Source organism: Notolepis coatsorum, assembly GCF_963971535.1.
Source record: "Notolepis coatsorum genome assembly, chromosome: 11".
NCBI classification, from domain to species: domain Eukaryota; kingdom Metazoa; phylum Chordata; class Actinopteri; order Aulopiformes; family Paralepididae; genus Notolepis; species Notolepis coatsorum.
The window spans coordinates 102,382,819-102,398,854 of NC_140175.1; the positions used below are offsets into that span (position 1 = coordinate 102,382,819).

Consider the following 16,036-nt stretch of genomic DNA (forward strand, 5'->3'; position numbering starts at 1 on the left):
CGTGAAAACAGGTCTGATTATCCTAAGACTGGTAAAATAGATTCCTTACCTGAGATCAGATGGTATCCAAAAAGATTATTCCAATTCCTGATCGCCATTCCAAAAAGCTATCCTTTTATTGATCCAACGTTGTATACTGTAAAGACATATTACACGCTGTTCAGAGGTTCCACAATGACTGGGATCATCTCCGGTTACATGCGTGAGAAGTAAAATGTGGATTCCGGATTTTTTGTTTTCTCATCCATTTTCATTGAGTCCATTCCAAAAGGGTGCATTACCATCTGGGAGACGATAGGGGGCGCTTTTTCACATCTGAGCTCCTGGTGGGGCTGGTTTCCCAACGGTAGACTCGGTTGATGAAATATGAATTCGCTAATAAAAATAAATTCAAGCGAGCAGCTAAGAGAAGAGACACGACAGAAAGTGCCCAAAGTTTGGGATGATTTCAAGCTGAAACAAAACAAAAACTCTGTACATCTGCGCATCTGTTGTGAACCCGAATTAGCCTGATATTGTCATCCAGTCCACAGAGCGGACCCCACGAGGTAACGTTAACGTTGGCATCTAATAGGGCTGAATATACCTGCTGTATTGGATTGGTGCATTTTAGACTCCAGTTGTTCGATTTTAGACTCCAATTATTATTTTGGACTACAATTGTGACTTTCACCACCTTGCTTTCTGGGGTGTTTTATACACTGTGTGAGTGACACACTATCGTAATAACAACATGATATGAAACTCAGGCTTTCACAAATTGACTGCAGCATTTTATTTTATTTTCTGTGGTTATCAGGGTTCGCACAAGGTCCTTGAAGTGCTTAAAGTGCTTGAATGTTGTCCAAAAAAAGTCAAGGCCTGGAATTCCTTAAACAGCCAATTTTTTAACAAGGTGCTTAAAAAGTCCTTGAAATTCGAATCAACCATTCGCATTGAACGTTTTGTTCATCCATGGTCAAATAGTTCTGAATCAAGAAATATATATTTTTTTATCTAAAGTGTAACTAATTGTCGGAAATTGGTTTTTATGCCATACATATTGGATCCCATTTTCTTTTCAATAGAAAACTGCATTTAAAAGTGAATTGTATCCTTTTAAATGCCCTTTTCAAATGGAAAATAGTGCTTAGAAAAGTACTTGAAAGAAAGTCCTTGAATTTCAAGGACTGCTGCTCTGAAGCTGGTGACTATAACCTGGAGGAGAGCTGCTCTGAAGCTGGTGATTATAAACTGGAGGAGAGCTGCTCTGACGCTCTGCTGGTGATTATAACCTGGAGGAGAGCTGCTCTGACGCTCTGCTGGTGATTATAACCTGGAGGAGAGCTGCTCTGACGCTCTGCTGGTGATTATAACCTGGAGGAGAGCTGCTCTGAAGCTGGTGATTATAAACTGGAGGAGAGCTGCTCTGAAGCTGGTGATTATAACCTGGAGGAGAGCTGCTCTGAAGCTGGTGATTATAACCTGGAGGAGAGCTGCTCTGAAGCTGGTGATTATAAACTGGAGGAGAGCTGCTCTGCTGGTGATTATAACCTGGAGGAGAGCTGCTCTGCTGGTGATTATAACCTGGAGGAGAGCTGCTCTGAAGCTGGTGATTATAAACTGGAGGAGAGCTGCTCTGAAGCTGGTGATTATAACCTGGAGGAGAGCTGCTCTGCTGGTGATTATAACCTGGAGGAGAGCTGCTCTGCTGGTGATTATAACCTGGAGGAGAGCTGCTCTGAAGCTGGTGATTATAACCTGGAGGAGAGCTGCTCTGCTGGTGATTATAAACTGGAGGAGAGCTGCTCTGAAGCTGGTGATTATAACCTGGAGGAGAGCTGCTCTGAAGCTGGTGATTATAACCTGGAGGAGAGCTGCTCTGAAGCTGGTGATTATAACCTGGAGGAGAGCTGCTCTGCTGGTGATTATAACCTGGAGGAGAGCTGCTCTGAAGCTGGTGATTATAACCTGGAGGAGAGCTGCTCTGCTGGTGATTATAACCTGGAGGAGAGCTGCTCTGAAGCTGGTGATTATAACCTGGAGGAGAGCTGCTCTGAAGCTGGTGATTATAACCTGGAGGAGAGCTGCTCTGCTGGTGATTATAACCTGGAGGAGAGCTGCTCTGCTGGTGATTATAACCTGGAGGAGAGCTGCTCTGCTGGTGATTATAACCTGGAGGAGAGCTGCTCTGAAGCTGGTGATTATAACCTGGAGGAGAGCTGCTCTGAAGCTGGTGATTATAACCTGGAGGAGAGCTGCTCTGCTGGTGATTATAACCTGGAAGAGAGCTGCTCTGCTGGTGATTATAACCTGGAGGAGAGCTGCTCTGAAGCTGGTGATTATAACCTGGAGGAGAGCTGCTCTGCTGGTGATTATAACCTGGAGGAGAGCTGCTCTGAAGCTGGTGATTATAACCTGGAGGAGAGCTGCTCTGCTGGTGATTATAACCTGGAGGAGAGCTGCTCTGAAGCTGGTGATTATAACCTGGAGGAGAGCTGCTCTGCTGGTGATTATAACCTGGAGGAGAGCTGCTCTGAAGCTGGTGATTATAACCTGGAGGAGAGCTGCTCTGCTGGTGATTATAACCTGGAGGAGAGCTGCTCTGCTGGTGATTATAACCTGGAGGAGAGCTGCTCTGAAGCTGGTGATTATAACCTGGAGGAGAGCTGCTCTGCTGGTGATTATAACCTGGAGGAGAGCTGCTCTGAAGCTGGTGATTATAACCTGGAGGAGAGCTGCTCTGCTGGTGATTATAACCTGGAGGAGAGCTGCTCTGCTGGTGATTATAACCTGGAGGAGAGCTGCTCTGAAGCTGGTGATTATAACCTGGAGGAGAGCTGCTCTGCTGGTTATTATAAACTGGAGGAGAGCTGCTCTGACGCTCTGCTGGTGATTATAACCTGGAGGAGAGCTGCTCTGAAGCTGGTGATTATAACCTGGAGGAGAGCTGCTCTGCTGGTTATTATAACCTGGAGGAGAGCTGCTCTGAAGCTGGTGATTATAACCTGGAGGAGAGCTGCTCTGCTGGTTATTATAACCTGGAGGAGAGCTGCTCTGAAGCTGTGGCTCTGCTGGTGATCAGGCTGTAGCTGTTTTGGACTTTACTAAATGTTTCATACGTGTGTTTTCTGCTCGTGGGCTGTTTTTAGCCGAGGCTGCTACTACAGGGACGCTTGAGGCACTTGAATTGCCAGGGGAGACCATTAATGACAATAATTATACACCGCTTGTGATATTTTTTTTTTGCCATATGCATCAATAGTTGAGGTTGTCATGGTAACAGATGGTAATACATTGCAGTAGCCTACTGGTACAGCATGCAGTGGTACATGTTCATGTTTTCTGTAAATCGCTTTTTAGGGGGGGTAATATGGCTCTTAAATATTGTCAATTTGGTTCCTGAGTAGGCAAAGACTTGAGTACCACTGGTCTATACAGTATTTAAACTTGATGGCTGCATTAGAGAACGGAGAACAGCAATGGTTGTGTTGTGTTAAGAGTGGTGCTGAAATATCGTCATTTTACTTATTTTCATGAAAGGAAATTTCGTATGGAAATACCGTAACCAACTAAAAATGTTGGTGCGTGACACATTTTTCAGTGTATTCCTCTATAATATAGGGCTGACCTTCGATTTTTTTTTTGGAATTCGAAGCTTCGGGGCCGAGATTCGATTTTAATTCGAAGCTTTAAGATAATAAAATAATAATAATATTTTTTTTTAACACTTTGATTGCCTAAGGCTAAATTCATGATATACCATAGGTTGCCAGCTCTATTTGTCTATGTAGAAGTTCCCCTTCTTTGCAGGGCTATAACTTTTTAAATTCTATTGCTAAATTGCCATTATTAGGGCCCATTCAATGTCCTATATGTATTGTTCAGGGTGTATGAACGTTAAACTTTTTCATTCACATATTCATACTAAAATATGATCTAAAGTATAAGTATGTTTTCATCTCTTTCTGCAGCTTTCTCCAGAACGTGATTTATAGCCCCAAATGCATTATATTGATGATCAAATACAGTTTGATAGCAATCGGCGCGATATAAAAAAAATCCAACTGGACGGACTTCTGGAAGTTACTACACGTAATCTGATGTTGACCGGATGGCCGAGGGGGCGTTTATAATTCCGTGGGCAGCGTTATACCATTCATCTAATGTGGGTCAAATGTTCATCATAGCAGTTAGTATCGTACACATCGAAAAATAACGCTGAATTTTACCGTATCTTCCTCGCGCCGTTGGGCGATGAGCGTGGAACAGACATTTTCCTATTATGGGATATAGAAATATCCGGTTCATTTCCAGGTTGTATAATAATATATACGTCCAAATCATGTAGTTTTTTCGAGTTATTTGCAGCGATCGATGTTCACTGTGTGAAGACTGAGTCTCTCTAACACTAGCGAGTGCCCGGACCCCATATGGAGTGAGTCCTACCGGGTTAAAGGTAACATCCGTTTTTTTCGATCTGCCGATCGGCCACCAGATGGCGGTCTTGAACCGCTAGAGGATTGAGAGGAGATCACACTTGTGTCTCAGGGCCCCGGAAAGGAAATATGATTCCGATCACAGATTTTTGAAATATTGATATCAAAGACGAGTTACGGCGTCTTCGGCAACTTGAGCATGGCGGGGAAGGACGCCTAAAAGCGTCTTCCGGCAGTTAAAGTGTTAATGTTGTGGGACTTGTACAGCACTTTGTTCAACTTTGTCAGTGCTGTAAAGTTTAAACCTTTTAAAATATTAGACAAACAAAACACTTTGCTTTCATGAAATATTGTAAGCCGTCATTTGAGGCTTTATAAAAGCAGCACAATGAACACAAATCTGTCAGTGCCGAGTCCGACCTCATCTCAGGCCCCGTTTAGACGGAAACGCTAGCAGGTGAATCCGCAAAAATATTTTTACGGATGTGCCTTTCGTTTATACGGAAACGGCGTTTTTACGGGGTGAAACCGCAAAAAAGTGAGACTACCTTCCAGGGTGGAATTCCTAGAAACGCAAAAGCTTTGCGCTCTCGTCTAAACTGTTAAACTGTATAAATCTGTTAAAACGATGACGAAAGGGTTGTCACGGCTCTGGTCGCGCGTACTGCTTACGTCACAGGTAGCAGGTATGCGCCAGTAGCCGAGACGTAAACAAAGTAAGTGTCTGACTATATCAACGGAGATCACCTGAAGGCTACATTGGCAGTACTTTTAACCCTTTCACTGCCACACGACAGAAGGTTAACCCTTTACTATCACACAACCGGCTGTCGTGTGGCAGTGAAAGGGTTAAATACACAAGAATCTGTCCCGCGGCGTGAGTGGACCCACTGTCTGCGAGTGACTCTGCTTTGGTCCAATCACATTCCCCATCCACAGTCTGCGAATCAGAGGCAGAGTAGGGCGGGTCTTCACAGCACGTCATGTGACATATGCGCCAATCGTGTGACAGCGGGGCACCGTCGTTACAGCGTCGTCTGCACGGAGAATTCCACCCCAAAACGCTCGTCTAAACGTAAAATTAAAAGTGAAACCGCAAGATGACTTTTGCGGTTTCTGTTCACAAAACGCTCGTCTAAACGTAGCCTTAAATAACAAACAGCATTGCTTGTTGTAGTTAACAAAGAGAGGCAGTTGATTTTGCAACAAAAGAAAAAAAAAAAAAATTTATAATCTAAATTTATTTTCATATTCGAATCCCATGCCCATCGAACGAAGCTTTGAAGTATTTAAGACAGCCCTAGTATAATATAATATATATATACTATATATTCATATATAGTGTATCCCTACTGAACTCCAACCCACTCTGTATAATATAATATATATATACTATATATTCATATATAGTGTATCCCTACTGAACTCCAACCTACGCATCAGATCAAAACAAAAAAGAAAAGTAAATAAAGTTTACTTATTTTCTTTTGCCTAGAGGTTGCTGTTTGATGGCATTACAGATTCTACCTTCTTTAAATGTTACATTTATTTTGTACGATTGTCACAATCTTCTCCTTGACATCAATCTTTGTATTTTGTCTGTGAACAGGTCACAACAAAGCGTGCCCAGGCATGGTGTCAAAGCAAGAGCAGCATTCCCTACTTTGAGACGAGTGCCAAAGAGGCGATTAATGTAGACCAAGCATTCCAGACCATCGCTCGCAACGCCCTCAAACAGGTAATCAAACATTCACACACTAACTGATGTGTTGTGAGAGATCACATCTAGGATGTTGTGTTGATGTTTCCAGGCTCAAAGCGCACAGGGACCGTGTTTTTCTAGAGTCTGTACCACTCTGTACACTCTGTACTACTGGCATATAATAGGTCAACAGTACTGTGGAATGCTCTGCCGAAAAACATCTTATCCACAATACATAACAAAATTACTTTCAAAAGTTAGGAGATATCTTGCAAACTTGTCAAGTATGTAACTTATCTGTGTATTTTCTTTATTATTTTTTTTTACTGGAATGTTAGATTTGAGATGTGAATTTGTATTCATTTTAAATGTATGCATTTTGTTTTATTTAAATTTGTATTTTTAGTTTAGTTCATTTTTGTTTTTGTTTTGATCATTTTTTTCTACTCGATGCTGCATGTTATTAATTGACTCCCCTCACTACTTTTAATAAGGACTTATCGCAGAGTTGTTTACACACACACTAGGGATGGGTACCGAATACAGTACTTTTTTTTTTTTTTTTTTGTTTTTTTTAAACTTTGGCCATCCCGCTGGCTCTTTTTTGCGTTTATCGCATTTTCTCTGGTCAAGAATGACACAGGTTTTTTGAATGGGTACAGATGGGGGGAAGACACTCTGAGAAAGATACGGCTGCAGTCCGGGAATCGAACTCGCTAACCCCAGATCCGTGACGAGCACGGTTGTCCCCGGCGCCGAAATAGCGCTCGAGGTACGCGGTGAGCTACTGGAGCTCCCCCCGAATACAGTACTTTTAAGGGTATCGACCGAATCACGTCGGTACTACAGAGTACCAATTCACGTGAGATCCACCGGTGCCACATTTCGGTACTGTACTTTTTTAATTCCGATGACGTTTACCGCAAAACGAAACCTATGAAGTGTGCCGCACAATACACGCTTACCTAGGATTTGACTTGATTCAACAACAACAAAGCAGTTGGAGCAATGGCAAGCCGAACGGTTGCAAGTGTGGTTACACTTTACAAAGCTAGATGCAGACAATGCTCGCTGCAATATTATATATATATTAAAGGAAAACTCCAACATTTTGGGAAATTAGCTTATTTAACATCTTCCCTGGAGTTAGACAAGAAGATGCATACCTTTTTTGTCTCTGTGCGTGCATTTTGCTTAGGGAACAGTCGCTCTGTTAGCGTAGCTTAGCTTCATCACTGGAAGTGGGGGAGGGTTTGAGCCTGACGTTCCCTACAGTGCCCTACAGTCACGAAATACACTCCAAATACAACTCCAAAACGTTACCATGACTTAAAATCCTCTTACCTTGACGATTAAAAGCCTCCCCAATTTAGAAAACAGTAATCCAATGGCTGGTATTGATATACTACTAACTACTGCACGCTAACGGAGCTAACCGGACACTCAAGCAGATAACGAGAGCAACGACTTCCTTTCTGGGGGGTTTCAAAATAAAAGAGCGACGTCTATAGCAGCGGAATACGTTTATTTTGTACATTATCTAACGTTAACACCATTGGATTACTGTTTTCTAAATTGGGGAGGCTTTTAATCGTCAAGGTAAGAGGATTTTAAGTCATGGTAACGTTTTGGAGTTGTATTTGGAGTGTATTTCGTGACTGTAGGGCACTGTAGGGAACGTCAGGCTCAAACCCTCCCCCACTTCCAGTGATGAAGCTAAGCTACGCTAACAGAGCGACTGTTCCCTAAGCTAAATGCACGCACAGAGACAAAAAAGGTATGCATCTTCTTGTCTAACTCCAGGGAAGATGTTAAATAAGCTAATTTCCCAAAATGTTGGAGTTTTCCTTTAAGGCTGTCAAAGTTAACGCTGTATTAACGCGTTATCGCCCGATTCTATTAACGCCACTATTTTTTTTAACTCTCGATTAACTTTTAAGATTTTTTTTTTTTTTTTTTTTTACTAGACTTCACTCGGGTGTATTATTGATGCTCATTGATACTATGTTTGTTTCTGAAGTGTGTGTGTGTGAGATATAGAGAGAGAGAGAGAGAGGGGGGTGAGAGAGATGAGGAAGGGGCAAGAGAGAGAGAGCTGGGAGAGTGTGTGTGAGAGAGAGAGGGGGGGGTGTGTGATTACTCAGCCCTTGTGTGGGTGAATGTAACAAGTTCCTAACGTTTTCTTTCCCCTATTATTTCATGCACACTTTATTCATTGTTTTAAATTATTATTTTCTTTTAAGTTATTTTGTGCATCACTCTGTTTTGAATTTGATGCAAATTTGCAATGCATGAGGGTCATCCTTTTGTGTTAAATGTGAACGGTACCCAACCCTACACACCTGTCTGTTCTGCTTCATGTATTACATTACCGTGTCAATATATTTGTTTGTTTGTGTGTTTTTAATTATTTCCCTTACCTCTGTGATGTATATGTATAGTCTGTCTCTTTTCTATTTAATTTAAATCATTATTTATTTGTTTCCCCGTCACCCTCTCACCAGGCCGTCATTGTAAATAAGGATTTGTTCCTAATTGACCTGCCTGGTTAAATAAATATAATTATTATACATTCTTATATATACAGCACTGTTTTTTGTGTTATATAGATAAAGTTGACTTACTTGTCCTTCGCACAGGGCATTAACCCTTTCACTGCCACTCTACCAAAGGGGTAAGGTAACCCTTTCACTGCGACAATACAGAAGGTTAACCCTTTAACTGCTACACTACATACGGTTAACCACTGACTAGTCGACCTATTGGTTAGCGACACTACTTTAGAAGCGTTCTCTTACACCCTAACTGGGAAAACACCGGCCCAACGGGTTCACTCTTGTGTTGGTTCACATGATGCTTCATAGCACAAAACCCAGGCAAGTTGCCCCATAAGGCTTTCGGTCGTCGCGTGCAGCCTTTCTACGCTTGCTGTGTAATTTAGCAGTCACTTTTCATTTCGTCATTTAGCTGATTCTTTTATCCATCAGCACAAAAGGGGACGCTAAGGATAAGTAAGATTGTTGTTGTCGAACAGTGTCGAACTTGAGTGCTACAGTCTTGAGTACATTATTAGCATAGTAGGTAATAATATAGGCAAGGTAGATTCCTTAGTAGCAGCATTTTTCTTTTAAAAATTTCAGTTTTTGATTGAAGAAATGTGTTTTTAGTCGGAAACAGAAAATTGGGCGTGTTTGGGGCTGTCCTGACTGGTTTTCATCTGTTTTTCGTAGGAATCTGAAGTGGAGACGTACGACTTCCCAGATCAGATCAAGCTGAGAGACGACCGACCCTCTTCCGCCAACGACGGCTGCAACTGCTGAGAGGAATATATGCATACATCTCCTGCTGAGAGGAGAGGAGAGGAGAGAGAGATGACCAGGAGAACACAGAGAGCAGAGGGGGAAGGGCTCCCCCTCCCCCCCACTCTTTTGCCAGCCACAGAAGTTTCCAGAAAAAAACACAAAAAAAAACACTTATTTTTCTTAACTCCCATTTCCCATTGGGAACCGATTGCAAAGGAGAACCCCCCTCCCCCACACTTGCACAGCTTCACTTTTTAATAAGATATAGAAGAAATGTTGATACTATGGAAAATACAATCATGATGCTCATATTATAGTGATTTCTAATTATATGATCATGTGTCTTTTGTTGTCTTAAATGTTTTCAATCTTTATTGTAGATGTTCTAGTATCTGTCATATGTGCAAGTATCTAAAAAGATAAATAACTAAGTTTCCCTTTTAGCCACAGATCCAGGATCAGGCTACTCTTGTCTTTCACTCCCAATGTTAACTCTTTCTGGGATTGACATCTGATCCTGAGTCTGTGGTCAGGAACAACCTGTTACCTAGTCCACTCGTTCTGTGCCTTCCATCTCATTAACAAGTATTCCTGGGACAGATCTGTATTTTGTTTTGTATACAGCGTTTTCATTTATGTTGCCAAACCCTTTCTTACCAACAGTGATCCAGTCCTCGTTCTCCTTTAACAAGTAGTCTATAGTTTTCTCCCCTGGCTTTTAACCCTTTCACTACCACACTACAGAAGGTTAACCCTATACTATCACACTAAGGTTAACCGTGTCATGTGGTGGTGAAAGGGTTAAAGAGACGCCGTTTATTTATGTGCAATTAGATGCCGTGAACAAGGGTCCATTTAGCACTAATGGGCACAGAGCACATGGCTGCTAAATTAATAAGCATGAATTCAGCTGTATTCCCCAGATTCCTGAGAACCTCGAGGCCAGTTTGCTTGCCTTTATACCGTAGCCAAGCCGATATTATGGGAAAAGGTGCATCTCCGAATTTGCCTGGCAATCAGAACCTAGGGCATAACACGAAATGGTGGTGTTTTTGTTTTTGCGTCGAGCATTCGTCCCTGCCCCCGCCCCTCTCCGTTGCTAGAAGGATCAGATTACTTGAAGGTACCGGTACAAACAGGCTGCTTGTATAGTTTCCAGCCTGAATCCATCCATTCCATTTAGAGGTTTGCACATAATAATATGTATGGGCTATAGTCTGGGACCAGTAGTAGGAATATCAATTTGGCGGATATCCTCTCGGGATGATGTCATCTTGCCATAGATTGTTTCAGGCGTGACTGGGAGGCCGTCTTTGTGTTTGTTTGTATGTCTAGGAGGAGCTGCTCTGGTGTACGCTGGATCAGACTGGGCGTCAGAATGCCACTTTTCTCTAAAGTAATCAAGTCGCAAGTGAATGAATTCCATTCAGACCGGTGTTTCAGTGTATATAACATGATGTGAAGAAGGATAAAAAAAATTAAGTTGAGAAATTAACAGAGCCACTTCAAAAACCACCACGAGATGAAACCATGTCCCCCGCTGATAACCATTCTGTATTCTCAAGCTATATGGGTGCTTTGGTGTTTCATTCTTTTATACTTTTGTTAGTATTCTATGTCTTTTCTGTGTTTGTCCATATATGGATATGTATTCCTGTGTAGTGGCTGTGTACACACTCAGGAGTTCACAAGTCTGACCTTATCTCAAACCCCACCATCCTCCAATCGCAACTGCCGCTTCGCTGGGACGGTTGTGATTGGAGGATCAAGGAAAAGAGGGCAGGGCTTGAGATAAGGCGGTGCAGATGATTGGGGTTAAGACGCTCTTGTTTGCAGACTCCCTGTAGATGCACACATTTTTCAACCCTTTCACTACCACTACAGAAGGTTAACCCTTTCACTACCACACTACAGGCGGTTAACCGTCTAGTGTGGTAGTGAAAGGGTTAACCTTCTGTAGTGGTAGTGAAAGGGTTGAGTCAACCCGGTTGACCCTTTGTCGTGTGGCAGTGAAAGTGTTAACCTTCCGTATTGTCGCAGTGAACGGGTTAACCATTTGGTAGTCAAAGGGTTAAATAGAAATTTCGGCACATGGTTGAGTTGAACTGAATCTGACGTTCCTGGAAACCAAATGTGCACAATGTTGTCCAGCTATAATTAAATCTCCCTCATTCCAGACTCTCATATTGTCATTATTCTGCCTTTTTGTTTTATCAGTATCTAATATTATTGTTGTATATAATACAAATTACCCTGTGATTTGTCTCATTAATGCCAACAGACCAATGAACAAAATCCTTAGTCCTCTATGTAATGATTTTAGCCCCAACTCCTTTTCCATCTGTCATTTTACTCCATATAATCTTGTTTTTCACCATCCTGCAAAATAAACGTTTACTTTATTGGATTTAAATTCACGTGTGACTTTCTTTTGAGACATAGATGGAATTGACTTGATCGTTACGTCATCATAACCATTTCCCCCCCTTGGATCTGTACACATTTCACAATCTGTCTATTGATATGTAAATATTGTATATCTACAGATCTAGTTAAAACTATAATATGTTCTCAACTAGCATAGTCAACACACCTATTAAATAGTGCACTTATATTTATATTTTAATATGCATTTTCAGACACAGCCAGCACACAATTTAGAATAGAAAAAGGTTTATTTCTCAAGCAATGAGGTAAATCATTGTACAGAGAGAACGGCAAACATGCCACTGAGATAAAGCCATTCCTGTATCGGTGTCAATTACAGTTCATGCTCCTATATAACTGCATACCAAAATAACACTTATTCCAGCTCTATTTGAGAGCAGTTCTATGTCAATTACTTGTGCCTTTTACTTTAAAGGTGCACTGCCATTTTTGGAGCAGGGGGTTTGTTTGCTGAACCTGCAAAAGACATTTACTGTCATCCTTAGAATTATTCTATGAATTAAAACAAAATGTGTAGGCACTGTGAACCCAAAGTAAGCCTAGAATATGTTTTAACAAAATTGTTGGCCCCTGCCATTGTAAACGAAAGCGATGAAAGTCACTTTTAACCCTTTCACTGCCACATGACAAGGTTAACCCTTTACTATCATACAACCGACGGTCGCCGTCACGTGGCAGTGAAGGGTTAACCTGTGAATTGTCGCAGTGAAAGGGTTAACCGTTTGGTAGTGCGGCAGTGAAATGGTTAAGGTAGCTTTCTCGTTTCAAACAGTGATCCAGGGATCCAATTTCTCTCTGGGGACAGTTTGTTTATTCAGTCATGCAAATACACCTTAGAAATTCACTTCTCTTGACTCACAAAATTACATAGTGCACCTTTAATAAGCAAAAACATGTAATAGCTGCTCCATTCCAACCACTGTAGTAAGACCCATCTCAAACCCTGCCCTCGTTTCTTGATCCTCCAATCACAACTGTTGCTTCCAAACTGCTGCTAGGGAACTCCTTGAAAGGCAGACACTGGAGTCTCTACACCCACCATGCAGAATGCACTATTGTCTGGGTGTTAGCGTCTTTCTTTCTTTATTTAAGTACGTCCAACTGTTCATTAGAGCGAACATAAGTGGCTTCTAGGTCACAGGATGATAAGAGAGATTCAATTATAGACAAGACGCGCTCCCGGGCGCTACATCACTGGGGCAACAGGGGGGCCAAATATCTCCATAGTCTCCAAGACCAGCGATAGGTGGTCCAGAAATGACCCAACAGACACCCGCAGAATTCGAGCCTCATCTGCGGTCCACCTCCTGAATGATAAGAGGGGGGGGGGGGGGGGGGATGAAGGGAGGAGAGCGAAAGAGAGGTTCAAATGATCAACATTCTCAGACTTGAAAACACCATAAATTACGATAACATCAATAATGAGTGATGGAGGTGGTGTGAGGAGGAACAGTGTCACTCACACAGACAGCGTGCTGCCAGACACTGAAAGCTGCTTGCTGATACCACCTTTCCGTGGCTCTGGGTCTGGGGAGAGAGACTGGAGAGCAATGGAGGCCTCACAAGAGGACGGGAATGGGACTTCTAGAGCACTTGAAATGGTCAAGAAAACTAGCTTTACAATTTGTGGATCTAGATTATGCAAACTGTAATGTCATCGTCTATTCTAGCTATTGCTATCTGGTACCTTATACCAAACCTCTACTGTGCTGCTAAACCGCATAGTATGAAATTGGGTGAAAATTGGGCGTGACTAATGTAAAGACGTGACATTACTTTGGTTGCGTCGATGGTGCGAAAATATATTGCTATATATTGAGTCGATTGTTTGTAACTTAGTACAATGTTTATAATCCCAGCACTGTGTGCATTATGGCTTTTCATCGAACGGAGCAACGTAATGTGACACATGGTTGCATATGTGCAGGTGACTTGTCAAGCAAACCCTAATGTTTGCATGGGCCGTCACCTGCAAATGCAATCACGTGTGGGATTGCGTAGCTCAGTTTAACCCTTTCACTGCCGCACTACCAAAACGGTTGACCCTTTCACTACGACAATTCACAAAATGTTAACCCTTTCACTGCCACACAACAGCAGGTTAACGGTAACCCTTTTACTGCCACACTACAGAAGGTTAACCCTTAACCGTCGGTAGTGTGATAGTATTGATTGATTGATTGAAAACTTTATTAACAGATTGCAGAATGGGTACAGTACAGCTCAATACATACAATTGTTAAGGGGATGCAGACCAGAGAAAGACTTTCGTCTTGTTTACACCAGGGTCCCCCATTTTCAATTAATCGTAAAAGTAAAGGAAAGGGTTAACATTCTGTAGTGTGGCGGTGAAAGGGTTCAGAAAAATATCATTATAAATATTGCACTTTACAAACGTTTATAATCTAATAATATTATACTATATCATATTATTACGTCGTGTTATTACTTTCTACATGAATGTCAATACAAAACTACAATGCACAGATGAAAATAGTCTTTAACTGACAAGTAATTTACAGAGAAAGTCATTACTGTCGAATACATAATGTACATGTAACGTTAGTGTAAAACTTAAGCCGTTATGTCAATAATAGTAGTAATACAAACAGTGTATTCGTGGCGAGCTGGCGCCGAAGAAAGGATACAACTCCAGTGCTCTCGACTTGTTGTCATCACAGGGCGCCGCCATCATGGTAGACATGGCGTAGATCCAACTGGCGATTAGGGGTGGCACATTCGCTTGAACGTGATGGTCTGATTCGCAGATTCGTCGGAAAATTAGAACAATTAACATTTAAATACATTTACAAATAGAGGATATTTAACAGATTGCAGAATGGGTACAATACAGTTATGGGGATGCAGACCGACTTTCGTCTTGTTTACATCAGGGTCCCCCATTTTCACTTAATCATAACAGATAGACAGTACTGCTACATCTATACATTTATGACATACCAGATTTGCGTGTATCGCTTCCGCAACGGAATTCGGTTTCCGGGTTCCTCTGATTGGCCGCGACCCCCACGTGACCCGCCCCCCTATCCACCGTAGCTGGTAGACACAATTACTTGTAAAACAGCGACACCTACCGGCTTAAACATCGAATACCAAGTCGTAACGAAATACAATTATGCCCTCTCTGATCATCTTTGGAAACATAACGTTGTTCCACTTCCAGCCGACTATAATAGCCTACCCGCCGACAAGAGTGGCCCGTGGTTACATGAACCCAGTGCTCTACTTTGTTGTGTTGCTTCTTTGTTGGATAATACCGGGAAAAGAATAAGTGTAAACCTGCTCCTGTCAAACTCAGCTGTGCGCAACTGCTGATCGCGCTCTCCTCCTCGTCTCCCGGCGGGGACCAGTCCGCCTCCACCCTCCTCGCCAGTAGGCTGTCTGTCTGTCTGGGATGATGACAGACAGTGATCTATCTATCAGTGTCGATTTTTCGCAGCGTATCGATTGTCTGAATATGATGATCAATCTTCATTTTAATTTATGAACTAGATATATTTGATTTCATTTAGTTTTCACAGCAAGATACAATAGATAGCCCTACAGTAGAAGCGTCGTCGGAGATTGGAATCTTATTTCCCCAACAGGACCTGGATTTTTCACGTTTGGTTGCCTCTTCAGAATTGTTTGGTAAATTACACTTTATACCATCTCTCTCTCTCTCTCTCTCTCTCTCTCTCTCTCTCTCTCTCTCTCTCTCTCTCTCTCTCTCTCTCTCTCTCTCTCTCTCTCTCTCTCCCCTCCTCTCTCTCTCCCCCATATCTCTCTCCCCCGCCATATCTCTCTATCTATTTGTGCCTCTATCTATCTATCTATCTATCTATCTATCTATCTATCTATCTATCTATCTATCTATCTATCTATCTATCTATCTATCTATCTATCTATCTATCTATCTATCTATCTATCTATCTATCTATCTATCTATCTATCTATCTATCTATCTATCTATCTATCTATCTATCTATCTAACTTTTTCAACACCTGTGGATCTGTGTACTAGAATGTGCATGCATTTAGGGTGCTTCTATTTAGGGTACAAACTATTTACATGTTTAAATGATAAAATGTTTAAAATATCCCCATCCTGTTTGTCTGCCTGCAGCTGCCTCTCTCTCTGTGTCTTTCTCTCTCTGTGTGTCTCT

The 16,036-nt window shown here is 41.9% G+C and overlaps 2 protein-coding genes across 2 annotated transcripts in view; one reads left to right on the forward strand and one right to left on the reverse strand.

Annotated features, from left to right (window-relative positions):
- The window catches only part of LOC311236646 (ras-related protein rab7), a 30,289-nt gene extending 18,460 nt beyond the window's left edge, over positions 1-11,829 (forward strand). The window contains exons 5-6 of the mRNA XM_084324353.1: positions 6,028-6,156; positions 9,351-11,829. Coding sequence (XP_084180479.1) covers positions 6,028-6,156; positions 9,351-9,440 — 219 coding nt within the window. The 3' untranslated portion in view covers positions 9,441-11,829. The remainder of the gene's footprint in view (positions 1-6,027; positions 6,157-9,350) is intronic.
- Positions 11,830-12,084: 255 nt separating this feature from the next.
- On the reverse strand, positions 12,085-14,577 carry lage3 (L antigen family member 3). Its single transcript, XM_084324107.1, has 3 exons — positions 14,519-14,577; positions 13,334-13,462; positions 12,085-13,177 (listed from the first exon to the last, which is right to left on the reverse strand). The coding sequence occupies exons 1-3, from the start codon at positions 14,572-14,574 to the stop codon at positions 13,057-13,059; spliced, it is 306 nt and encodes a 101-aa protein (XP_084180233.1). The 5' UTR covers positions 14,575-14,577; the 3' UTR covers positions 12,085-13,056.
- Between the last annotated feature and the right edge of the window lie 1,459 nt (positions 14,578-16,036).

What these genes read in the sequence shown, in the direction of transcription:
- lage3 (XM_084324107.1), bottom strand. Translation starts at nt 14,574, where the DNA reads ATGTCTACCATGATGGCGGCGCCCTGTGATGACAACAAGTCGAGAGCA. An exon ending in AAGTCGAGAGCACTGGAGTT is followed by an intron (nt 13,463 to 14,518) that starts GTATCCTTTCTT and finishes GACCATTTCAAG; the next exon opens with TGCTCTAGAAGTCCCATTCC. An exon ending in TCTGGCAGCACGCTGTCTGT is followed by an intron (nt 13,178 to 13,333) that starts GTGAGTGACACT and finishes CTTATCATTCAG; the next exon opens with GAGGTGGACCGCAGATGAGG.